The sequence below is a fragment of the Anas platyrhynchos genome, chromosome 24 (assembly GCF_047663525.1).
Source record: "Anas platyrhynchos isolate ZD024472 breed Pekin duck chromosome 24, IASCAAS_PekinDuck_T2T, whole genome shotgun sequence".
Classification (NCBI taxonomy): Eukaryota; Metazoa; Chordata; class Aves; order Anseriformes; family Anatidae; genus Anas; species Anas platyrhynchos.
Window position 1 is genome coordinate 4,194,087 of NC_092610.1, and position 23,728 is coordinate 4,217,814.

General features: G+C 68.1%; 3 protein-coding genes across 7 annotated transcripts; 2 read left to right on the forward strand and 1 right to left on the reverse strand.

Annotated features, from left to right (window-relative positions):
• Positions 1-1,899: 1,899 nt before the first annotated feature.
• Positions 1,900-11,843, reverse strand: FGR (FGR proto-oncogene, Src family tyrosine kinase). Of its 4 annotated transcripts, none has more exons than XM_038167369.2 (13): positions 11,598-11,843; positions 7,910-7,970; positions 7,565-7,801; positions 7,358-7,460; positions 7,009-7,107; positions 6,701-6,804; positions 6,415-6,564; positions 5,341-5,496; positions 4,687-4,866; positions 4,340-4,416; positions 4,106-4,259; positions 3,329-3,460; positions 1,900-3,218 (listed from the first exon to the last, which is right to left on the reverse strand). In XM_038167369.2, exons 3-13 carry the CDS (start codon positions 7,788-7,790, stop codon positions 3,010-3,012), a joined length of 1,590 nt encoding a protein of 529 aa, XP_038023297.1. In that variant the 5' UTR covers positions 7,791-7,801; positions 7,910-7,970; positions 11,598-11,843; the 3' UTR covers positions 1,900-3,009. The 4 variants fall into 4 exon arrangements, with proteins under 4 accessions (XP_038023297.1, XP_038023295.1, XP_038023296.1 ...); XM_038167367.2 differs by lacking the exon at positions 5,341-5,496 and adding an exon at positions 5,849-6,013 and having other exon boundaries at positions 11,598-11,842; XM_038167368.2 differs by lacking the exons at positions 5,341-5,496; positions 11,598-11,843 and adding exons at positions 5,849-6,013; positions 8,199-8,222.
• A 1,349-nt stretch (positions 11,844-13,192) lies between these two features.
• Positions 13,193-17,941, forward strand: LOC101799683 (digestive cysteine proteinase 1). Its single transcript, XM_027444022.3, has 11 exons — positions 13,193-13,391; positions 14,061-14,120; positions 14,375-14,467; positions 14,583-14,755; positions 15,192-15,435; positions 15,517-15,712; positions 15,807-16,000; positions 16,373-16,464; positions 16,541-16,702; positions 17,216-17,405; positions 17,541-17,941. Exons 1-11 carry the CDS (start codon positions 13,208-13,210, stop codon positions 17,726-17,728), a joined length of 1,776 nt encoding a protein of 591 aa, XP_027299823.3. The 5' UTR covers positions 13,193-13,207; the 3' UTR covers positions 17,729-17,941.
• A 109-nt stretch (positions 17,942-18,050) lies between these two features.
• Positions 18,051-22,496, forward strand: LOC101799867 (digestive cysteine proteinase 1-like). Of its 2 annotated transcripts, XM_027444077.3 has the most exons (11): positions 18,051-19,179; positions 19,416-19,475; positions 19,614-19,706; positions 19,809-19,981; positions 20,291-20,531; positions 20,806-21,001; positions 21,090-21,283; positions 21,415-21,506; positions 21,583-21,744; positions 21,832-22,021; positions 22,185-22,495. In XM_027444077.3, the coding sequence occupies exons 1-11, from the start codon at positions 19,131-19,133 to the stop codon at positions 22,370-22,372; spliced, it is 1,638 nt and encodes a 545-aa protein (XP_027299878.3). In that variant the 5' UTR covers positions 18,051-19,130; the 3' UTR covers positions 22,373-22,495. The 2 variants fall into 2 exon arrangements, with proteins under 2 accessions (XP_027299878.3, XP_071883509.1); XM_072027408.1 differs by lacking the exon at positions 19,614-19,706 and having other exon boundaries at positions 22,185-22,496.
• The last annotated feature ends 1,232 nt before the right edge of the window (positions 22,497-23,728 follow it).

The window sequence follows — 23,728 nt, forward strand, 5'->3', positions numbered from 1 at the left end:
GCAAGGACCGGGAGCGAGGCGGGCGCTGCCAGCTCCCGGGGTGCTCGGGTCGGAGGGGACGGGGACGGACGCGGGGTCCCTGGGGCTGTGCCGTTTGGGGACGGGACCTCGCCGCGGCGTTTGGTGGCAGCGAGGGCCCCCCCGGGGGTGGTGGTGGTGGTGGTGGTGGCAGCGCCGCAGCTCCCTCGTGCCAGGGTCTGCGGCGCCGGCCATCTGCAGCGGTCTCACACCTGCGCCCACCGCGCTTGGCACCGCGCGGGCACCGCGCTCCGGCACCCCCCGAGCGGGGAGCGCGGCCAAACGGGGCCAGGAGCTGCGGCAGCAAGAGAGATGGGCCTGGGCACCGTGGGGATGGGGGGTCCCGGAGGTGTAGGGGGGGTCCTGGGGGTGTAGGGGGGGTCCTGTGGTGCGTGGGGAGGGGGATCTGATGGCACGGGGTGCGTGCGCATGGAGGGGAGGTGGTGCTGAGCTGTTTTTCTTTCCTCCCCAGAAGCTGCTGCAGCCTCGGCTCTGCGGCACTACCTGGGATGCTGCAGGGACCCGGGCAGCGGGGAGGGGAAGGGGCCAGCTCACAGCTCCCCCCCCCAGGTCTGGATGCTGCTCTCTGCCCTCCCCGGCCCCCCCGGGGCTGGTGGCCGTGCCCCGCGGTGGCTGTCCCTCCATCCCCGCTCCCCAGGTCGATGGAGCCCGGCATTAACATAAAATCAATGCCCCCCGAAGCTGCGCCCTTTAACCCCTTCGCCCCCACCTCGAGACACCCTGGGGGGGGGTTGGAAGGACAGACGGACACAACAGGGCCCCCCCCACGGCCTCGAGCCCCACTGCCTGTCCCCTACAGCCTCGTGACAGCAGGGGACAGATGAAGGGGACAGGCCCAGGGGCGCGCAGGAGGCTGCAGCAGGGAGGTGGCAGAGCCCCAGCTTGGCCTCGTCCCCGAGCTTTTTGCTGCCCAAATCCCGCTGCCAATTTGGGGACGGGGGGTTCCTGGGTTGGGGACACGGGGGTGACCTCGCACCCGGGGGGGTGTCAGGATCCGGCCCATCAGGATGCCCGCGCCCGCCGCCAGCCTGCCCCTCCGCGCCAGGCCCCGGATTTGCATTTTTATTTCTTTTTAAGTGAATTTCGTGCTGGAGGAGGAAATTGCCGCCCTGGCAGCCCGGCAGAGCGGGGGCTGCTGCCCCCGGGGTCACCCTGCCATGGGGCTGGGGGTCAGCACCGTGCCCCCCCAGCCCTTGGTGGCACCAAGGTGACGTTTGTGGGCACAGCCATCGGTCCCCATCACGGTGGCGGTCCCCTCTGCTCCCAGCACTGCCGCTTCCAGCCCCCTTCTCCCCCCCCCCCGGGTGCCCAAAATGTGCCAGGGTTGGGGACATTCCCCTGGGGTTTTGGGGCTGTGCAGGGCTTGGCGAGCAGGGGGTGAGCCAGGGTGCTCCCCCCGGCTGGAGGGCTTTGTGGGGGTAAGAGGGGGACAACACAGGTGTCCCCATGGGGACAAGGGACACCTGTTTGGGTAAGGGTGCTCCTTGCATGCGTTTTTTGGGATTTGTGTGAACACGTGTGCCACGCACGGAGCACACAGGCAGCAGCTGGGGGGGGGACGGAGATGCTGCGATGCCCATGGGGGCATCCCCCCCCCTTTCCTTTTCTCTGCCCCCCCCAACACTGCCCAAGCCCCCCCCAAATGAAGCCAGGGCCGCCTGCCTCCTTAGCACAAAGCCCCGAGGGGGGGGGACAGCAGGAGGGGACGGTCCCCCCCAAAAAAAGCTTTAAAACCCCAATGCTGCCCCCTCCCCTGCTGGTTTTGGGGTTTTATTTGCAAAGGGAGCCTCAAATGGCTCGGGGGGGGGGGGGGGGGGGGGGCATGCAGCCCCCCCGATGTGGGGCCAGAAGGACCCAGGCTTGTTAGAAAGATTTTTATTTCTCTCTATTTACAGACTGGAATTAAAAAAAGAAAAATAATTAACAACAAACCCGTCCCTTCCCCCAGCCCCCCCCACGCCCCCCCCCCGGTGGCACAGCCTGGGGGCACGGCTGGGTGCCCCCCCCCCTGCCCTGCCACATGGCTGTGGGGGGTCCTGGCCATGGGGGGGTCCTGGCCATGGGGGGGGAGGACTGGGACTGAGCCTGGAACATGGGGTAGGGGGTGCCCAGGTGGGGTGCCCCCCCCCCCCAAGTGCCATCACATTCACATTGCGCCCCGTGCCTCCACGATGCCCCCCCCCCCCCCAATTAATGCTTGTTGCAGGGGGTGAATCCACCCCGCACCCCCCCCCATAAGGCAACAGGGCTGTGGGAACAGCCCCTGGGACAGACCCCCCCCTGCACCCAGGACCCCCTGTGTCCCCCCCCCACTGCAAGCAGGGGTTTATGGCTTTGAGGATTTGGCTCTAATTTAAGGACAGGAGATAAAGGGGGGGGGGAGCAAGGAGTCCTGTCCCCCCCCTGCATATAGGGGTCCCTGTGTGTCTCCTGGGGCGTGTGGGGGGGGAACTGTATAAATTAAAGGCGATATAAGGGGGGGGCTGAAGCTCAGTGCTAGGATCTGGGGGGCTGAGCCCCCCCTCTGCCCCCTCCCCAGGCTGTGCAGAGCTGGGGGTGAGGGGATGGGGCTGGCGTGGGGAGGGGGCACCCTCAGACCCCCTCCCCAAGGCCTCTGCTGCTGTGGGGTAGGGGTGTGGGGGGCACGGGGGGTCACGGGGGGGGCACCCACCCACCGTCCTCCCCCCACCAAAGCACTTCTCAGGTTCAAAGCTGGCTGTGAAGGCAACGAGAGAGGGGCTGGGGGGTGGGCACAGGGGAGGGGGGGGCACATCTGGGCAAGGCGCTGCCCCCCTGAGTCCAAAATCCTTGTGCAAAGCCCCCCCCAAAAAAAAAGGGGGGCACCCCCCGCACCACCCCATGGCCATTTACAGGGGGGCGCAGGCAACGGGAGCGAGAAACCCCCCTGCAAAAAGGGGGGCGATTAATGCCCCCCCCCCCCCAGCACCCCCCCTCCCTCCCAGTATGGGGTCACTGGTTGTCCCCCGGCTGGTACTGGGGCTCGGTGGCCGTGAAGTAGTCCTCGAGGAAGGACTGGAGGTACTCGAAGGTGGGGCGCTCCTCGGGCTCCCGCTTCCAGCACTGCACCATCACCTCGTGCAGGGAGGGGGGGCAGTTCCCGGGGCACTGCATGCGGTACCCCCGCTCCACCTGCTCCAGCACCTCCCGGTTGTTCATCCCTAAGGAGGTAAGGATCCGGCCCCGTCAGCACCCTGCACCCCCTGTTGGGGACACCGAGGGTCCTGCGCCCACCCAAGGGTGCCCACCCTGCCCGGGGGGGGGGTTGTACCTGGGTAGGGCACCCGGCCTTTGGTCACCAGCTCGGTCAGGAGGATGCCGAAGGACCAAACGTCCGACTTGATGGTGAACTTGCCAAAAAGCGCCGCCTCCGGGGCCGTCCACTTGATGGGGAATTTGGCACCTGGGGGGGGAAAGGGGGCAAGGGGTGAGCCACGGCTGGGGCACCCCCGGGGCACCCACACCCAGGGTAACCCACACTTGGGGTGCCCAGCACCCAGGGAACCCATCACTTGGGGTACCTATTAATTGGGGTGTCCAGTACTTGGGGTGCCCAGCACCCAGGGAACCCATCATCTGGGGTACCCAGCACCTGGGGTACCTATTAATTGGGGTATCTAACACCCTGGGTGCTTATTATTGGGGGTGCCCAGAACTTGGGGTGCCCAGCGCCCAGGGAACCCCTCACTTGGGGCACCTATTAATGGGGGTACCCATTAATGGGGGTACCCAGCACCTGGGGTACCCAGCACCAAAGGAACCCATCACTTGGGGTACCCAGCACCTGGGGTACCTATTAATTGGGGTACTCAGCACCTGGGGTACCCAGCACCCAGGGAACCCATCACTTGGGGTGCCCATCATCCTGGGTACTCATCACTTGGGGTACCTATTAATGGGGGTGCCCAGCACCTGGGGTGCCCATCACTTGGGGCACCCACCCCCCAGGGCACCCAGCACCGGGGGTGACAGCTCCAGGCCCGTGCTGGGACCCAGCAGGGACAGGGCAGCGGTCCCCAAAACTTTGGGACCGGGGGGGGTGGCTCACCCTGGCGTGCCGTGTACTCATCATCCTCGATGAGGCGCGCGAGGCCGAAGTCAGCGATCTTGCACACCAGGTTGTCGCCCACCAGGATGTTGGCAGCGCGCAGGTCCCGGTGGATGTAGTTCATCCGCTCGATGTAGGCCATGCCCGCGGCGATCTGGGGCGGGGGGGAGAAGCGTTGGCACCCTTGGGTGTCCCCCCACGGGGGCGCCCACCCCGTGCCAGCCTCCCCGGTACCTGTGCAGCCATGTCCACCAGCTGGGGCAGCTTCAGGTAGCGGCCGTCGCCGTCCTTTAGGAAGTCCAGCAGGCTGCCTGGGGGCAGAGGGTGCCAGTCACAGAGCCAGCCGTGCCCACCCAAGGGTGCTCTCCCCTTTAGGGACCCAGCCGTGCCCACCCAAGGGTGCTCTCCCCTTTAGGGACCCAGCCGTGCCCACCCAAGGGTGCCCTCCCCATAGGAACCCAACCGTGCGCACCCAGGGAAGCCTCGGACCAGGTCCCCGCGCACCCTGGCCGTGCCAAGGCAGGGTGGGGGCAGCTCGGAGGGACCAGGCAGGGCACCCATGGGTGCCGCCAGCCCCTCACCTTGGCTCATGAACTCGGTGACGATGTAGATGGGCTCCTCCGACACCACGGCGTAGAGCTGCACCAGCTTGTCGTGCCGCAGCCGCTTCATGATCTGAGCCTCCTCCAGGAAGGCCTCGGGGGACATGGTGCCCGGCTTCAGCGTCTTCACCGCCACCTTGGTGGTGCCGTTCCACGTGCCTGGCCCGGGGACACCGCGTCACCAGGAGCCCCCCCCGGGTAGGGGACACCTGGCCCCCGCAGGGCCAGGATGGAGGGTGCGTGGATGGAGGGGTGCGTGGATGGGGGGCGCATGGATGGGGGCGCATGGATGGGGGGCGCATGGATCCATGCATGGATGGAGAGGTGCACGGGTAGGTGCAGGGCGGATGGTTGCATGGATGCATGTTTGGAGAGCTGCGTGGATGGAGGGACGAGCAGAGGAGCAAGGAATTCGGGCCGGGGCAATCAAGGGCCGTGCTACCTCCGTGCCCAACCCACCTCAAGGACCTCACCTCGTGGCACGGGTTCGAGGCACCCGCGGGCTCGCCTAACCCCGTTCCCCATCCATCCATGCGGAGCGGTGCCGAGCACCACCCGGTCCCCACGATGCTGCCTGGGGGGGCTGCTCGTGCCCCTGAGCCCCCCCACCCCGGCCGGCTGGGCCAGCCTTACCCATCCACACGTCTCCGAAACATCCCATGCCGAGTTTCTCGTCCAGGCTGATGGATTCCCGCGCTATCTCCCAGGCGTCCTTAGCTAATCCCAAGGTCTGGGGCTTCATAGCGGGGCACGGGAGGGTGAGCAGATGGCACAACCCGTCGTTGTACTCTGCAGGGGCGCAGGGAAGGGGGGAGGCAGCGGGGGGGTGCGATGGGATGAAGGCAGCATGCACGCCGAGCGGGGGGAGCACGGGGCGCGGGAGGAAGAGGAAGACGACGAGGGACCCCCCCCCAGGCCTGGTTTTGTCTCTTTGCTCATGGCCCCATCCGGGATATGGGGTTATATGGGATATATATTTGCGGGGAGCACTCGGGGTGCCCTGAAAAAGCAGGGGATGGGACATTGCCCCAGGGCATGGGGAGTCTGTGCCCATCTCCTGGGGGGGGTGCCAGGCTTGGGGGTGCCCCCACCGCTTTCCCCTCCCTTCGTCGCTCGCCCCGGCTCGCCCGCCGGGCCCTACCCATCCACACTTCCCCGAACTGCCCGTTGCCCAGCTTCTTGAGCAGCTGCAGGGACTCGCGGGGGATCTCCCACACGTCTTTGGTTTTGACCGACAGGTCGGCCAGTTTGGGGGTCCCCTTGGGGCACGGCACGGCCAGGCGGCAGCACAGCCCGGCCGCCCGCTCTGCGGCACCGGGGAGAGGCAGGCGTCACCCCGGGGTGCCCCCAACCCTCGCCCCCCACCCTGGTCCCCCCGCAGTGCCCCCCTCCCCAAAACACACACGTGGGGTGCGCTCCCTCCCACCGGGGACAGCCCCCCAGCCCCCCAGCCCCATTTCGGGGTGATGCCCCCCCCCAGACCCCGGGGGCTATTTACCTTCTCCGGAGGCCGGGTGCTCCCTGCACCGAGGACACGGAAGATTGGGGACCCCCGGGGGTCCCCCTCCTGCTGCCACCAGCACAGCCCCCTCCTCCTCCAGTTAAACCCAGTTGGCCCAGCAGGCTGGGTGTTGCCAACCGGTCCCCTGGGCTTTCCCCACCGCCCCCCCACCGCCCCCCCACGGCCCTCACCCCCTCCCACCCTACCTATGTAGTGCTGGACCAGCTGCTGCACGGTGTCGAACTGGGCCCGCGTGGTGATGTAGTACCCCCCGCTGTCCAGCTTTCGGATCTTATAGTGCTTCACGTGGTCGCCCTTGGCCTCGTCCCAGTCCCGGATGGAGAGGGAGTAGGCGCCTAGGTGGGAGCGGGGGTGAGGGGTGGCACGGGGAGGGGCACAGGGCATGGTCCCCCTGACCCCACAGCCCCCTACACCGTCCCCATGTCCCCCCTGACCCCACAGCCCCCCCCACCGTCCCCACAGCCCCCCCACCTTTCGTCGTCTCGCTCTCCCGGATGAGGAAGGTGCCCCTGCAGTTCCCATGGCACAGGAGCTGCCGCTCTGCATCCTTGCGCCCGATCTTCCCAAAGTACCACCTGCAGGGTGGGGGGGACAGGGGGGGGCATCAGCACCAAGGGGGGGCACCCATGGGTGCGCCGAGTCCCCTTGTTGGCACCATGGACTTCACTTTGCAGCGGGGCCAAGCAAGGTGTGAGCATTGCGCGAGCGTCACGGCACGGTTACGGGGTGCCAGCACGCCTGGATGTCCCCCCCCCGTGTCCCCCCCACCCCATACTCACTCCTCTGCCTGGATGGAGTCCACGGGGGCCACGTAGTTGCTGGGGATGTAGCCCGTGTCGCCCGAGCTCAGCGACCTGGCCTCCCACCAGTCACCCTCGCTGGGGAGAGACGGACGGACGGTGAGGAGGGGCGGACAGACGGACACCCCCCCCCCCCCTGCGCACAGCACCCCCAGCCCCCCCTGTCCCCCACCCCCGAGGGCACCCACCCCAGGGCTCTGCTGGGGCCACCCAACTCGTGACACACGTGGGTTGTCTTACTGGTGCCCAGCCTGGCTCATACTGGGAGTACTGGGAGCACCTTCCCAAGTGGGATAGGGGGATAGGGGGGGTACAGGGGGGGGCTCACGTGTTGTTGATGATGTGGAACTTCTCCCCTTTCTGAAAGCTCAGGTCATCCTCCGTCCTGGCCTCGTAGTCGTACAGGGCGATGAAAAGCGTCACGCCCCCCCCTGCGGCACACGGAGGGCACCGTGGGCGAGCCCCGTCCCGGCCAGCACCCATGGGTGCAGCCAGGACCTCCCCATGCCCCCCCCCTCCCCAGCTCGCCACTGACCTGCGATGCTGCTGCCGTGCGCCTGCAGCGTGTTGGAGGGGTAAAAGGGCGCGGGGGTGGGCACGGCGGGGCCGTGGAAGTTGTTGAAGTCGGGGATGTGGGTGAAGGCGCCGCCGAGCTGCGCGGGGTCGGGGTCGTACTGCAGGGGGGGGGCCAAGGAAGGCCCCCCACCGCTCCCCGCCTGCCCCTTGCCGGCCACCTTCTCCTTGCAGTGCACGCAGCCCATCCTGGCACGGCCTGCGGGGCGGACGGACAGACGGACGTGGGACTGACGGATCCCCCCCAACCCCCCCAACCCCCCCCCCAGCACCCAGGGGTGCTCCCCTCCACGGCGCCCCCACTCACGGTGACGTCTCCAAGGGTCACTTCAGCTGCTCCATGGCACCGCGGGGAGGACGAGAGGCACCTGGGGACGGCGGGGAGGGGGTCAGGAGTGGGGGGGGGGCAGAGCCCCTGCGTGGGCTAAAACATCCCCGCCAGGCTTCCAAAAACCCCGCACGGGCTGCCGGACCCCCGCGAGGCTCCAAACATCGCCGCATGGGGTGCAGCAAGCCTGCATGCTTGCAATACCCCCGCACGGGTTTAAATACCCCCCCCCCCCCGAGCCGAAACGCCCCTGCACAGGATATAATACCCCCCCCAGGTCTTGAATCTTGCTGCACGGGCTCGAAGGGCTGTGCAGGAGCTCGAAAAGCCCTGCAGGAGCTGCAGCCCTGCACGAGCTGCAAAACTTCTGCACCGGGCTCAAACCACATCCCGCCAGGTCCCCCCCGCCAGCCCAGCGCCTCCTTCCAGGCAGCACCGCGTCCCCGTCCCCCCCCCTCCCCAAAGCCACCCCACCGGGGCCGGAGGGAGCGAGGCAGGGCGGTGAGGAGCGCCCCCAAAAACGTCCCCGTCCCCCCGTAACCCCGAGCTGCTGGGGGAACTGGTGGTTCGGGGCAGGAAGGGCCCCGCTCGCCTCGCTGCGGTCGCGGCCGCGCTTTTCCGGCCAGCGCTGTGAGAAGGTGAGGAGGAGGAGGAGGAAATCGGACCCAGGAGGAAAGGGACGGAGCTGGGCCCTGCGCCCTGGCCCCCTGGGGGAGCTGCCCCAAAAGGGACGGAGATTTGGGGGGTCCCAGCCCTGCGGGGGTCCCACCCCCATGGGGGTGACGGCGCGGGGCTGTGCTCGGTGCCGCGGCCACGTCCCGGCCCCTGGGCACGGCTCAGGTCCTCTCCCCGAGATTTGGGAGGCAAATGTGGTGGTTTTGGGGCCGAGGAAATATTTCACGTAGTTTTCCCCCATCCCAGTCCCTGTCTCTCCTTTCCTTCTCTCGGCAGCAGGTTTGGAAGCACCAAACAAGCTCGAGCGGCCCCGGGCTCTCCGTGGCCACCTGGGCTTTCAACACCGGCCGTTTGGCAAGGCCGGGGCTGTTGCAGCCGGGACGGAATTGCCAAACCCGAGAGGGCCTGGCCGTTTTTTTGGGGCTTTTTTTTCTTTTTCTGAGAAGAAGTTGGTGTTTCAGCTGACAGCCGTTCCCAGCTCTCGCAAACCCTCTTCATGAGAAACCCCGGCCCCTTTGTCGGCACCGTGCTCCGACACTTCCCATTTTGCCGAATTTCTCCGCTGAACTCAGCAACCGGGGGGTCAGGGAGGGCACGGGGCAGCTCCCAGCCAGGCACAAACCCCAAATACCCCCGCACCTTGAGGTTTAGCCCCAAACACCACACAGCATCCCACCCGCCCTCCAAGGCTGGCCCCCAAAAACGGCTCCCTGGGGTCATTTTTGGGGAGGGGCCGCGTGCTGGCGGCCGGCCCCGGGAGCAGATGGGCAGCGAGCCCCCCCCCCCAGGCCGGCTCCACCTGCGCCGGTGCCACCACGGTGCCAGCTCGCGCCCCGCCGTGCCCCCTCCGTGCCGCACGGACACCCGGCCAAATCGTGTCCCCTGCTGCCACAGGTCTGGGAATTGTCACCGTCCTCCTGGCCATCTGCTCCCCCTGTCCCCCCCCGACCCCAGAGCCCGGTTTCCCGGTGCTGGTGGCACGGGGAGGTTTCCAAAGCGGGTGGTGGCCAAGGAATGAGCTCAGGAAGGGAGGGACCCGGAGCGCTGCCCCAGCCCTGAGCCGGGGTCTGGTGTCCCCAGATGTCACCCTGCCTGTCACCCCATGGGATCGCCCCAGCCCCTTCCTAAGGGGACGGAGGGGTCGGGTTTGAGGGGGTGCAGACGCACGGAGAGCTCTGGAGGCTCTCCGAATACCCCAGACCTGGTGCCCTGGGGACAAACCGAGGTGGCATCGGGACCAGCGCCTGGCCAAAGGGGGGGACCCCGCAGGGACGGGGAGCAGGGGGCACCCCGCGGGCCCTGCTGTCACCTTCACAGCAGGAGGAGGAAGCGGCCAGGGAGAGTGGTGTGGGGGAGGAGGAGGAGGAAGAGGACGGTGCCGCGGCCTCCGAGGGGAACCTTGTGGCTGGCAGGGTCCCAGGCTTTGGGGACGGCAAAACGGGGTCAAAAATGGGACGCTGGCGGGGCTGAGCGGTGACACCGCGTGCTGCAGCCCCTCGGGCACCTTGTGGCCCCCCAGGGCCGTATCCCACCCCCTGCCCTGCGCACTCCCGTCCTTCCCATATGGCCCTGCACCCCTGGCAGCTCTCACTGCCCCGCTGCAGCCTCCCTGGGGGAAGAGGAACCGAGATCGCTGCAGGGCGCAGCCTGCGGGGTCCCCTCGGTCACCCTGCGGCACTGGGGTCCCAGCTGCAGCCCGGCAGGGGACGGTGCCACCTCTCGGGTCCTCGTTAGGACGTGGGGACCCCCAGCCACCTCCCTTCCCATCAGGAGCCCCGCAGACACCTCCATGGGGGGGGGGACACGAGGGGACACCTCCTGCCTCCCCACCGCCCCCAACAGATGACAGCATCACCGTGGTGGTCCCAGCGGGTGTCCCACCCTAATGGGGACATGGCAGGGCAGGGAACCCCACAGCTGCCCACGAGGCCACAGAAGCCCCTTCCCCTCCTTTGCCATGTATGGGGCAGGCTGGGGGGGCTCCACAGGGGCTTTTGCCCCCCCCACCAACCCATGGCTGCCCCAGGAGGTACGGCAGCCCTACAAGCAATCGGCCCCGAGAAGCCCACCTGCGCCAAGCCCCCCAGCCTGGGGGTCCCCCTCACCCCCCACCCCATGATGGGCCGAGCTCTGCTCTCCCCCCCCGCCTGCCCCCCAGCCTCCCAGCCCCATGGCTGGCGGGGGGGGGGGGGGAAGGCAGGATTTCCGCTGGAAGAAGCAGCAATTCCCGGATCCCAGGGGCTGCAGGGGAGGAGGACGGCGGCCAAGAGCGCAGCGCGGCCCCGAATACAATGTCCCGGGAGGAGCAGGGCGGGGGGGGAATTGTGCGGGGCAGGAAGCGCCGAGTTCCTGCTCCTGCCTGGGACACACCAAGGGGCCGGGGACGAGGCCGAGCCGCCGGTTGCAGGGGGGGGGGCACCCGGTTGCAATGGGTCCCCCCCCCCCTCCCCAACCCCAGCCCTACGTGCGCCTGGAGGTGCCCCCCGGCACCCAGCCCCGGCTGGGGGTGTCGGAGCTCGGCACGGCGGTGCTGGCAGGATGGGGGCACCTGTAGGGTTTGGGGGGTCGCAGGTGGCCCCCACCCCATATGGCCCCCCCCCTCAGCCCCCTCCCCAGCTGTGTTTTGTCTCAGCAGCCTCCCCGTGGCTGCCCTAGTGCCGGGAGGGCGAGCTGGAGGCTGCCTCCCCCCCCAAGGATGAGAGAGGCCGGGGGTCTCCTGCCCCCCCCCCCCATCTCCAGCATCACCGCAGAGGCTGGGGAGGGGGGCAGCGAGGCAGGACCCCCCCCCCATGGGATCCCCCAACCCCACAGCTCAGCACCCCATCCCGAACCCATGCCATGCTCAAGGCGGGCGTCAGCGCACGGAGACCCCCCCAAAAAAAAAACCCACAAAACACTTAGCAAGGGGATAGAGGGGACCCCCCCACCTGCCTGCAAACCACCCCGACCCCCCCCCAGCTGCCCTCCCATCACCCCCGTGCATCCCTCCTACCGTCAGCCCTCCTGCTCCGGCTCGCATGGAGCCCGGCGACCCCCGGCCCCCCCCCAACTCCTCTCTCCAGCGGGGTCCCACGGCAGCGCCCGGACCCTCCCGGCGCTGGGGGCCGGGGGACGGCTCTTGGGGGGGGGGGGGCTCAGCAGGGCACAGCTGGGTGGGTGCCGAGGGGAGAAGCGGGAGCGCGTGTGCGTGCGGCTCCCCGCCTCGGAGCAGCTCTCGCCGCCGAGCCGAGCTTCCCCTCCCCTCGCCCCCCCTTCCTCCCCGCTCTCCCGGTGATGTTTCATTGTACCAGCCAGCCCCACTGCATGCACCGGGGCCCAGCACCTTCCCGTGCCCCCCCCTGGGTCACGGTGGCATCGGGGGCGCACACGGGATGGGGGCTTTGGGGAGCCCCATCCGTGGCGCAGCTCCACGCGGGGGCTGCTGGTGGGTTATGGGGTATGTGTGGGGTTGCCGTGTTCCCAAAGCTGTGTGGGGGGGGTCGGGGTGCTGCCTGACCCCAAATGCATCCCTGAGCCCCCCCAGCACTGAGCAGGGGATGGGCACGCTGTAAATATGGGGCAGGGATAAAACGAGCCCAAGGAGCGGGGTCTGCGCCGGGGTGGGGTGAGCTGGGACAGGGCGAAGCTGTGGGATGGTGACGAGTGTCCCAGCTCCCCGGGGGAGTGGGACCGTGTCCCCTGGGGGCTCCCGTGGGTCCCCAAAAGGGGCACGCAGCTCTCAGCCCGCTCGTGTGCTCGCTGTGGCCGTCGGCAGCGCCCCAGCCACCGGACTCCTTATTTACGCCTCGCCCGGGTGCGGCTGCAAGTGGGAGGCTCCCAAGATTTGGCACCAAACCCCAAAGCCCAGCCAGCCCCAGGAGAGGCACTGAGCCCCCCTACACCCCCCCTGGGCTCCCGGTTTGGGTGCTGGGACACCGAGAGCCCCTCGAGCTTTTGGCATCCCGGCTCCAGGGGGTCCCGGGGAGGGGTCCCTCGCAGCGGGGGGGTCCGCCAGGCAGAGTTTTGGGGAGGTGCGAGGTGCTCCCCGCAGGCGCCGACCTCTTCTTTCCTGTGTGACAGCAAGTCCAGCCCCGGGGCTTCCTGTTCTCACGCGGGGATGGGCACGGGGCTGGCCGAGGCCACAGATCCCCATCGGGACGGGCACGAGGCCACCGGTGCCCCTGGGGGGGGACGGGGCACGGCAGGGGGGTGGCCGCTCACCGCCACCGTCCCATGGGTGCTGCCACCACCGAGGGACCAGGGCAGCTCCTGGGGGGCTGGGGGAGGCTCAGCACCCATCCCCAGGCAGGTTATGGGGTCAGCCTGGCTAAACTATGGGGACAGGAGCCGGCTGGAGGGCTGATCCTTATGGGAACAGCCTTGCCAAGGGGGCTGGAGTGGGGTGGAGATGGGGCTGGTGGGGCACAACCCCTGCAGGAGCCCTACAGCCGGGGAAGGATGGAGCCCTGCGTTTGGGGAGCCCCCAAAGGCCTTGGGGGGAATAGGGTGGGTGGTGGCTTCCCTGTGCTGCTGGAGGAGGCACACGTCCCCCTTTTCCTGCGTGGTGAGGAGCCCCCAGCTCTCCCCGAGCACCCCGGAGCCGAGCCTGTGGGGCTCCCCCGAATGGATCCAGCCGATCCCATGCGCCCCATCGGGCACCACATGATGCCGGCTCCTTCCCTCCCCAGGGGAGGGCCCAGGCTCGGCCTTAAAACCGGGAGCAGGTCCCAGCGAGCGGGGGCGACGGGGGCGAGGATGGGCGTGCTGGGCTGGCTCGTGGCCTCCGCGCTCTGCGCCGCCGTGCGGGGTGAGTCTGTGCCCCAGGACGGTGCCAAGGCACCGGGGGATTTGGGGTCACCCCGAAACTGCATGAACACCCATGGGTCTCGTCTCCCCATTGCTGGGTTAATGGGAACGCAGGGCAGGGTGCAGAAGGGTTTTTTGTGGGGTGTGCCAAGCCCTGTGCTTGGAGCCCCCCGGGAGAGGAGGGCTGCGGGGTGGTGCAGTGCCTTGAGGGCTTGGCGAGGGGGGAGGATGAAAATAGGGCTGCACCGAGCCAGGCGGCTTTAACGCACGCACCAACCCCGACCATTTCCCTGTTTTTGCAGAGAGCAGCGGGGGGAGGCGGGCAGGTTGTTGCCGGAAGCGTTGGGGGGGACAGGGGGAGCCGTGCCCCCCAGTTCCCCTCCCTTGGAGCCTGGGGCACTGCGCACGTCCCGGGGGCGCTGGCTCCATCGCCGCTCCCCGTGTGCTGGGCACTGCCTGGGGGTACCCCAATCTTTGGGGACCCCCTGATTTTGGGGTGCTGGGACCCATCAGAAAGGTGCTGACGGAGGGGAAGGCTGGGTCCCAGGGCGTGTTGGCGTGGGGTTGCACAAGCTGCGAGCCCGGGAGGGGCTGCAGGGAACGGGAGCGTCCCGCCGCGAGCTGCCCCGCGGCCCCACAACCCGGCCCCATCCCTGCTCGTGCCTTGCAGGACGGGACCAGGGGCTCTCCCGGCCGCTGCCCCACTTCGGATCCATCTACCACGTCAGAGGTAACGGCCCCAAGTCGGGGTTGAGGGCGGCCAGGACCCCTCAGCACCATGGGGGGAGTGGAGGATGCGCAGCGCCGGGTCATCCCAGTGCCCAGCTGGCACTGCAACTGGTGCATGGGGTGGTGGTGGTGGGGGGACCCCTGAGGACAGCATCCCCCATGGGTGCCGGGGGTGTCTGTGATGAGCATTTGGGGTCTCGGGGAGGGATGTGGGGTGCCGGGGCTGAGCCGTGCCGGGTGCTGGGTGCTCCGCAGGGGTCATCAACCTGCCCTACGCGGAGATCGAGGAGCCCTTCGAAGCCTGGTACAACCTGACGGGGAACAAGAGCCGGATCCAGTACTATGGGGGTAGGCAGGGGGGGGCACAACCCATACGGCCGGACCCGTCTGCGCCCGTCCCTGTGCGAAGGGAGGCTGAGAGCGGGACCCCCCGTGCCTCAGTTTCCCCCCCTGGGTGGCGCAGGGCAGGTGATAACGTACCAGCTGGCGGGGGTGAAGCCCTACGGGATGCAGTACAAAATCACTCCCGAGACCACCGAGAAGGAGGTGAACGCCAGGAAATGCTTCCAGCTGCCCGGCTCCAAGGAGGACGTGGTCAGGATCCAGAGCGTCTTCCCCAGCCTGGAGGGCTTCAAGGTGAGGGGAGGCAAAGGACAGCCCGGATCCCCCCCGCTGCCCGCAGCATCCCTGGGGCTGGGGGCTCTGGGCCGTGCTCCCCCCTGTCCCTGCTCGCCTCTGCATGGTGCAGGGTGCCGGGGCAGGCTGCAGCAGGTCCCCGCACCCATGGGTGCAGGGAGGAGGGTCACTTCCCCACGCGGCTCGGGGCCAGACGCCCGGCTCCTTTCCCAACCCCAGGAGCCGTGTTGGGACGTGTCGCAGCCCACACAAGCGCCGGTGTTTCGGGACAGCTCGGGCAAGTCGTTGCATGGCAGCCTGGCTCCCCCTGTCCCCAGCCTCCGGCGGGGCTGGCTGCGGCACCCGCATCCCTGCTGGCCATGGGTGCCCACGGAGGGGCCGGGCGGGGAGGTAGGGACATGGGTCGCACCCCAAAAACCCATCCTTGTACCCCCAGTTCCTGCGGGAGGAGTACTACCAGGGCCGGTACTGCGCCGTGTGGCAGAACGTCACCCTCTGGGCGCAGAAGAAGAACGTCTACACCCTGTGGGTCACCAACTCCAGCTGCGGGGTGGCCCCCGTCCACTACGAGATGCGGGGCTACAACAGCCTGCTGGGCTCCCACTACGACAAATACGAGATCTCCTACACCGACTTCGACAACAGCTTCCCCTCCTCCGTCTTCGACATCCCCGTGAACGGTGAGCGGGGCCGGGGCCCCCACCCTGCCCCCCCTCCTCAGCCGGCTCTCGAGCTGACGGCGTCCCCTAATTTCACCCTAGAGACGAAGAAATGCGGGCTCCTGCCGGGGAGCACAGCGGAGCACCGGGTGCTGGCGAACCCCATGGAGGACCTGGTGGGGCGGCACCAGCCGTGGGCGCACGAGGTTTTCCACCACTACCGGCGGCGTTTTGGGCGGCGCTACAGCTCGGCGCGGGAGCTGGAGCACCGGCAGCACGTCTTCGTGCACAACATGAGGTGCGGGGCGGGTTGGGGGGCACCCACTGACCTCCCCCGTGTGCTGGGGAGCCGGGTGCTGCGGTGTCCTCAGCGGTGCCGTCGCTGTCCCCAGGTTCGTGCACTCCAAGAACCGCGCCGCGCTCTCCTACACGCTGGCGCTGAACCACCTGGCCGACCGCACGCCCCAGGAGCTGGCGGCGCTGCGGGGCCGTCGCCGGAGCGGGGCTCCCAACCACGGGCTGCCCTTCCCTGCCGAGCGCTACGCCGGCCTCATCCTGCCCGAGAGCCTCGACTGGAGGATGTACGGTGCGTGCCGGGTGGGGTCGGTGCGTGGCGCTGCTCTGCCCGGGGTTGGGTGATGGTAGAGGGGGTGGGTGCTGCCCATTGGGGTGGGTGCAGAGTCCGGCCGAGCTGGCTCGTGCTCCTTTTCCGTGCCAGGGAGCTCCAGAGGGGCTCATCCAGCCCGAGGCAGCTCCGTTGGTGCTGGATCCCCCATGTGCCCATGTGCCAGGAGCGATGTTCCCTGGGGATGCTCTAACCTCGGGGTGTGCAGCCGGAGGTTTGGTGCATCCCCTACTACAAGTGGGCACCGTGCCCTGTCTGCAAAGCACCTGGGGAGCGCTGTGAGACCTCAAGTCCTGCCCCGGTTTCCCTTTCACCCACCCCAATTGTCCCCAGGCGCGGTGACCCCCGTGAAGGACCAGGCTGTCTGCGGCTCCTGCTGGAGCTTCGCCACCACGGGCGCCATGGAGGGTGCCCTCTTCCTCAAGGTGAGAGCGAGCGGGGACGGCCCGGGTGGCCGCAGGGTGCTGGTCCCTGTCCCTGCAGCGTGTCCCCTCCCCGCAGACCGGCGTGCTGACCCCGCTGTCCCAGCAAGTCCTCATCGACTGCTCCTGGGGTTTTGGGAACTACGCGTGCGACGGGGGCGAGGAGTGGCGAGCCTACGAGTGGATCAAGAAGCACGGCGGCATCGCCAGCACCGAGTCCTACGGCAGCTACAAGGGGCAGGTGAGGGTGGCCCCGTGCCCCTGCCGGGGTCCCCAGCTCTCAGACGTGTCCCTCTGGGCACCCTGCAGGGATGCTAACGGGCTCTGGGGACGAGCGAGCCACCCTGTCCCCAGGGCACGAGAGTCCCTGCGGTTCCTTGCAGAGCGCAGCCAAGCCCTGGGGCTCAGCCAGGCGGTTTCGTCACCGCTGCCTCAGTTTCTCCTCTTGCACAACAGGGACGAGGCTCCTCTGCCGTGGGGTGGTGACACAGCCACGGCTCCCCGGGGTGCAGGGGTGGTGCAGGGCTGCCCGAGGACAGGGCAGAGCAAGGGGCTTGGGGACAGAGCCAGGCGCCCGTGCTGCGTGCCAGGGAAACGTCCCCTCCGTGGTGGGCAGCAGGGGCTGGGGCAGGGACCCTGGCACATCCCAAATCCCACGCCAGTCCCTGCACGGGGGCAGGGGCCAGCCAGGGGCATGGCGGGGGGAGGCGACTTGGGCATCCCTGCTGACGCTGCCCCCCCCGGGGTGCCGCAGAACGGGCTGTGCCACTACAACCAGTCTGAGATGCTGGCCAAGATCACGGGCTACGTCAACGTCACCTCGGGCAACATCACGGCGGTGAAAGCTGCCATCTACAAGCACGGCCCCGTGGCCGTCAGCATCGACGCCTCGCACAGGACCTTCTCCTTCTACTCCAACGGCGTCTACTACGAGCCCAAGTGTGGTGAGTCGGGCACCTGGGACCCCCGGGAACCCCTCCCCGTGATACTGGGCAGGGCTGGAGGGGGTTTGAAGCCCTCCAGCTCCCCCCTGGGGGGCTGCTGTCCCAATGTGCCCTCCCCTGTGCCGTCCCTCGCAGCGAACAAGCCGGGGGAGCTGGACCACGCGGTGCTGGCCGTGGGCTACGGGGTGCTGCAGGGGGAGACCTACTGGCTCATCAAGAACTCCTGGTCCACCTACTGGGGCAACGACGGCTACATCCTCATGGCCATGAAGGACAACAACTGCGGGGTGGCCACCGAGGCCACCTACCCCATCCTGGCCTGATGGCACTTGCCAGCTCTGCGGGGGGAACCTGCGGGCACCCAGCCCCGAGCAGAGCCTTCGTTGTGACCCGGGGTGCGGGAGGGAGATGGGGACGTGGGGGGACCCCCACGGTGCAGGAGGAAAATCGGACGTGGAACAAGATGGGAACGTGGTGGGACAGGGCTGCTGGGAAATCAGCCGTGGGCTTGCCAATAAAGACCCCAGAAAAAATAATTTGTGGCTGCTACGGGAGGGTTTCGAGTGCTGCCCGCCTGGCTCAGGTCCCTGTCCCGGCCCTGGGGACAGCCAGCTACCCTCAGCACCCCCCGGGGACAAGGGACGAGGCTCTCCCAGCCCTATCTGGAGTGGAGCACAAACACCCCCGGGGCTTTCTGCTGAGACCAGACATTCCTGGAGCACGGGGAGAGGGGGGGGGGGCAGCCACCCTCTGCCCCACTGCCCTGCCTCTGTTGTGGCTCCGGGACTGGGTGGCACTTGTGGTGTCCCCAACCCCCAGCTGGGCTCCTCAGCACCCTGTGGGGCTGCTCCCTGTTTGGGGGGACCCTACAAACCCAGGTTTGGCACGGGAACATCCTTCAACCGGCACGGGGAGGGCGAGCTCTGGCTGTCCTCCCCCCTTGGCTGTCACCTCTCTGGGGCAGAAGCATTTTGGGGGGGCAGCAGCCCCCGTGTGCCTTGTGGTGCATGCAGCCATCCCACACCCAGCCCCTATCGGTGTTGTTTGGGGCTCGGCGGCCCCGCGGGCGCTCGCTGTCACCTTGGGCTGGGGTCCAGCTGGCCCCGCTGCAAGTAGGGGGGGTGAAGGCCACCGCTGCGCTCCTGCCCGGGCCCTCCTTCCCCACGGCGCTCCTGGCATCTGGGCTCTCTCCTTTTTTCCAATTAACCCCCCTCTAATTGCAGTCCTGGGCTCGCCCTGCTAGGACAAGGGGGTGCAGAGAGTCCCACATGCCCCCCACCATGGGGACAGGGGGGGCAGGGGGGCATCCAGGAGGGCAGGGAGCACCCCGAGGGGCCGTGGTGTGGGTGCAGGGTGTGGGTGCTCTCCTGGGTGCTCTCCTGGGTGCCACAAGCTGAAGTGCTGGGGGCACCCCCAGCACCCACCAGGGGTGCCCCCACCACAGTGCCCACAGGCATTTGGATCCCACCCTGCTCCCCCTGACCCCAAACCCTGCGAGCGCACGGCATCAGCACCCACCCTGCCACGGGTGGGAAGGGCACCCTTGGGTGCTCGTGGGGGGGCTGGGGAGGGCAGCACAAAGCCCCACCTCCCCCTCGGGCTGATCCTGGCCAACGGGAGGGATGGGGCCGTGCCCGACGGCTGCCGGCAGCTCCCTGCCCACCCACCGGGGGTATTTAAGGCACCCGTGGGCGCAGGGCAGCACCGTGGGCTGGGGCGTGCAGGATGGAGGGGTTGGGGTGGCTGCTGGTGCTGGGGGCTGCCCTGCTGCTGGGTGAGAGCCCCCCTGCCCTGGCTGCACCCTTGGGTGAGAGGGGGAGGCCTGGGGGAGCGGGGACCCCCGCCTTGGGGACCCCCTGCCTGGGCAGGGTGCGCTCCCCCAGGCTGTCCCCCCTCTCCTAGTTTTTTTTTTGCAGGCTTTGAGGCAGCCCTGTGCACGGAGAGGTGGGCTGTCTGCAGCTTAAAAGGCTTTTTTTTTGCTTTTCTTTTCTTTATTTTTTTCCTTTCCAGGAGCAGAGAGCAAAGCTCTGCTGGAGACACCCACGTTTGGGGACATCTACCACGTCACAGGTACCTCGGGGACCCGGTGCCAGCCAAGGGACCCAGCACCCCCGGGTGCCCCAAACCCGGGGCTGGGCACGTCCCTGCTGTGGGGTGCTGCGGGTGGGAGCAGGGTGCTGATGCTGTGGGGTCCCGGGGTGCCCACAGGAGTGCTCAGCCTACCCTACGCGGAGATCAGGGAGCCCTTCGAAGCCTGGTACAACCTCACCGGGGGCAAGAGCCGCATCCAGTACTACGGCGGTGGGTGCGCGGGGGCTGGTGGCTGCCCCCATCCCTCTGCTCCCTCCGGGAGCCCCCTGGGAGCTGGGCTGGGCTGGAACCCGGTGCTGTCCCCGTCCCCAGGCCAAGTGGTCACCTACCAGTTCGGCTCCGTCGAGCCCTTCGGCGCCAGCTTCAAGGTGACGCCGGAGACCACGGAGACGGAGGTGAACGTCCGCAAGTGCTTCCGCATCAACGGCACCGACGGGGACCTCGTCACCCCGCAGAGCGTCTTCCCCAGCCTGGAGAACTTCAAGGTCAGCCCCGGGCATGGTCCCCGAGGAGCTGGAAATGAGGCAGGGGAGGGGACAAGGGACACCGATGGGCATGGGATGGTTGGGAATGGGTAAATGCCTCCGTACGAGGGCAGAGGTGGTTGGGAACGGGTAAACGCGAGGCCGGATCCAGCCCCGGGTGCTGGAGGAGGAGGAGGAGGAGGAGGAGGAGGAGGAGGAGGAGGAGGAGGAGGAGGGCTCTCACCCCATGGCACAGTGTGGCTGGGGCGTGCTTCTGGCTCGTTGGGGACACGGTGGTGGCACGGTGTCCCTGACACCCGCTGTGCCCAGTGGGTGCGGGAGGAGCGCTTCCGCGGGCAGCGCTGCGCCGTCTGGCAGAACGTCTCCTACTGGGGCCACAAGAAGAACGTCTACACCCTGCGGGTGGGCGGCTCGGCCCGCGGCCCCGTCCCCCTGCACTACGAGGTGCGGGGCTTCAACAGCCTCCTGGGCTCCCACTACGACAAGTACGAGATCGACTACGCCACCTTCAGCCACCGCTTCTCCCCCGAGGTCTTCCAGCTCCCCGACGGTGAGAGGCTGCGCAGCCGGTGCCACCCCGCGGCTCTGCATCCTCTGATTTGTTCTAATTTATCTCCAAGCTCCCCGTAATTCGGGTCGATCGGCTGGGGGGGAAAAAGGGAGGTGGGGAGAAACCTAAAAATGCTGAGAGCTGGGTGATCCCGTGCTGGGTGCGGTGTCCCCCCGGTGCCAACCCCAATTTGCGCCCCTGTGGTTTGGGGTGAGGGCGCTGCACCCCGCTGCGGGGATGGACCCCATAGGACCCCTCCCCGTGCTCCCCACAGGCGTGCAGTGCGAGCAGTGGCCCACGGCCGGCCCCGAGCACCGCATCGTGGCCAACCCCATGCGGGAGTTTGTGGGGACGGACGCGGCGCACGTCCACCACCGCCTCTTCCACCACTACCGGGAGAGGTTTGGGAAGCGCTACGGCAGCGAGGAGGAGCACGAGCACCGCCAGCGCGCCTTCATCCACAACATGCGGTAACGGGGAGGTGCTGGGGAGACCCGGGGGGGGAATCGGGGATGCTCCCCTCGTCCCGCAGCACCTTCATCCCGTCCCCGTCCCCAGGTTCGTGCACTCCAAGAACCGCGCCGCGCTCTCCTACACGCTGGCGCTGAACCACCTGGCCGACCGCACGCCCCAGGAGCTGGCGGCGCTGCGGGGCCGTCGCCGGAGCGGGGCTCCCAACCACGGGCTGCCCTTCCCCAGCCAGCTCTACGCCGACCTCCACCTCCCCGAGAGCCTCGACTGGAGGCTGTACGGTGAGCAGGGACCCGGCGGGGTGCGAGCTTGGACCGTGCCCAAGGTTTGGGCTCTGCTTTCTGCTCCGGGCTCTGTGCGGGTCCTCGAGTCCTGCCCCGGTTTCCCTTTCACCCACCCCAATTGTCCCCAGGCGCGGTGACCCCCGTGAAGGACCAGGCTGTCTGCGGCTCCTGCTGGAGCTTCGCCACCACGGGTGCCATGGAGGGTGCCCTCTTCCTCAAGGTGAGAGCGAGCGGGGACGGCCGGGGTGGCCGCAGGGTGCTGGTCCCTGTCCCTGCAGCGTGTCCCCTCCCCGCAGACCGGCGTGCTGACCCCGCTGTCCCAGCAAGTCCTCATCGACTGCTCCTGGGGCTTCGGGAACCAGGCGTGTGATGGGGGCGAGGAGTGGCGAGCCTACGAGTGGGTGATGAAGCACGGCGGCATCGCCAGCACCGAGTCCTACGGGCCGTACCTGGGGCAGGTGAGGGTGCCCGGGGGGCTGTGTGCTCCCACCCTGCACCCTGGAAACCTCTCCAGGACCCCGGTGCCACCTCCGTGTCCCCCCCAGAACGGCTACTGCCACTGCAACCAGTCGGAGCTGGTGGCCCCACTCGCTGGGTACGTCAACGTGGAGCCGGGCAGCGCCACGGCGCTGAAAGCTGCGCTGGTCAAGCATGGCCCCGTGGCCGTCAACATCGACGCCTCACACAAATCCTTCGCCTTCTACGCCAACGGCGTCTACGAGGAGCCCCGCTGCGGTGAGCTGGGGGGGGGACACCCAGCGGGGTCCCTGTCCCCCTCACGGGGACTGGGGCTGGCACCCCGGGGGCATAACATCGGTGCGGGGCTGGCTGAGGGGCTGCACCCAGAGCAGGGATGGGGCTGGAGATGTCTCCGTTTTAATTCTTTTCCCCCTCCCAGGGAACGAGACGTCGGAGCTGGACCACGCGGTGCTGGCCGTGGGCTACGGGGTGCTGCACGGCAAGAGCTACTGGCTCATCAAGAACTCCTGGTCCACCTACTGGGGCAACGACGGCTACATCCTCATGGCCATGAAGGACAACAACTGCGGGGTGGCCACCGCCGCCTCCTTCCCCGTCCTGGCCTGATGGGACGCGGCCCCGACGCGTGCCCTGTCCCCACCGTGTCCCCTTGTGCAGCTCTGGCTGGATGTGGGTCACCACCAGCTGACCGTGGGGCAGCCAGGAGGGCAGAGGGGTTTTGGGGAGGTTTTTTGTCATTTTGGCAATAAATGCTGCGAGAAGCCATCCTGTCTGTGGTGCTGGGGTGTCTTCTCCCCCCCCAGCCTGCCCCCATCTGGGTTCAGTGTCCCCTAACCCCAAGGATTTCAGTGCCAGCACCCCCTTCCCAGCATCTCTGGGTGCTGGGTCCTCTTCTCTGGGCCCCCACGTGTGTCAGTGCCTGGTGCCTCCGTTTCCTTAAATATTTGGGGAAAAAACAGGATTTCTGGGGGTTTTCATGTTCCAAGCATGGAAGGAACCCAAAGGATCCCCTGTGCCGTGGGTGCTCCTGGGCGCTGGGAGGACGCAGGGTGCAGGGCAAGAAGGTGGGTGACGGTGACAGAGCCACGGGGAGGGGGACAGGGCGGGTTCCCGGGCACATCCCTGGGGCAGGGAGGCTTCGTGCACCCCCCCCAGGGAGCAGCCAGGCGTGGAGCTGCTGCCCCAGCTCTGCCACGTTCCTTTTTTCACCCTTTTCCAGTGCTTTACCCCAAAACTTCATGGCTGGGGGAAAACCCAGCAGGAGCCCCAAGGGTTTATGAGGCCGCTGCTGCTGTGGGGCTGCCCCAGAGAGGGTCCTGGCTGTCCCCCAGTGTGGTGTGGGGGCTGCAGCGCTCAGGGTGCTGGTGGGGTGCTGGTGGGGTGCTGGTGTCCCAGGTGGGAGCTGTCGGCACCACCAGGCTCTGCCCTCCCCACCTGAGCCCATTTAGCAGCTGGGAGGAGCCCCCAGGAGGGGCAGAGTCAGCTCCTGGGGGTGTTGGGGAGGGAGGCAGGGGGCTGAGCCCCCAGGGTGCCCCTTTCATCCTGCCCTGGCTGCGCCCCCCCGCCAGCAGCTGCCGTCCCCGGGGATTTCGGGGGAAGCAGACACCAGAAGCAGACCGAGGAACCGGAGCTGCAGCTCCTGGGGGGGCTCCAGCTCCAGCTCTGGGAGCCTTGGAGAGGTGGCGTGGGGAGGCTGGCCCCAAACCCCACACGATTTGGGGGGGAGCAGCTGGAAATGGTGCCAAGAGGGGAGAGGTGAGCAGTGGGGAGCTGGGGGTGCTGGGTGCACCGCGAGGGTCCTGGGGGAGCAGCTGGTGATGGGGGGGGGCCCTGTGTGTCCCCTGGGAAAGGGGGACCTTCTGCCAGTGGGGTGTGTGTGAGGGGGTGGCGGGGACAGCACGGGGACAGCGGTGTCCCCAGGGTGTCCCCTGCAGTGTGGCGCTCCCCGCTGGCACCTCCTGG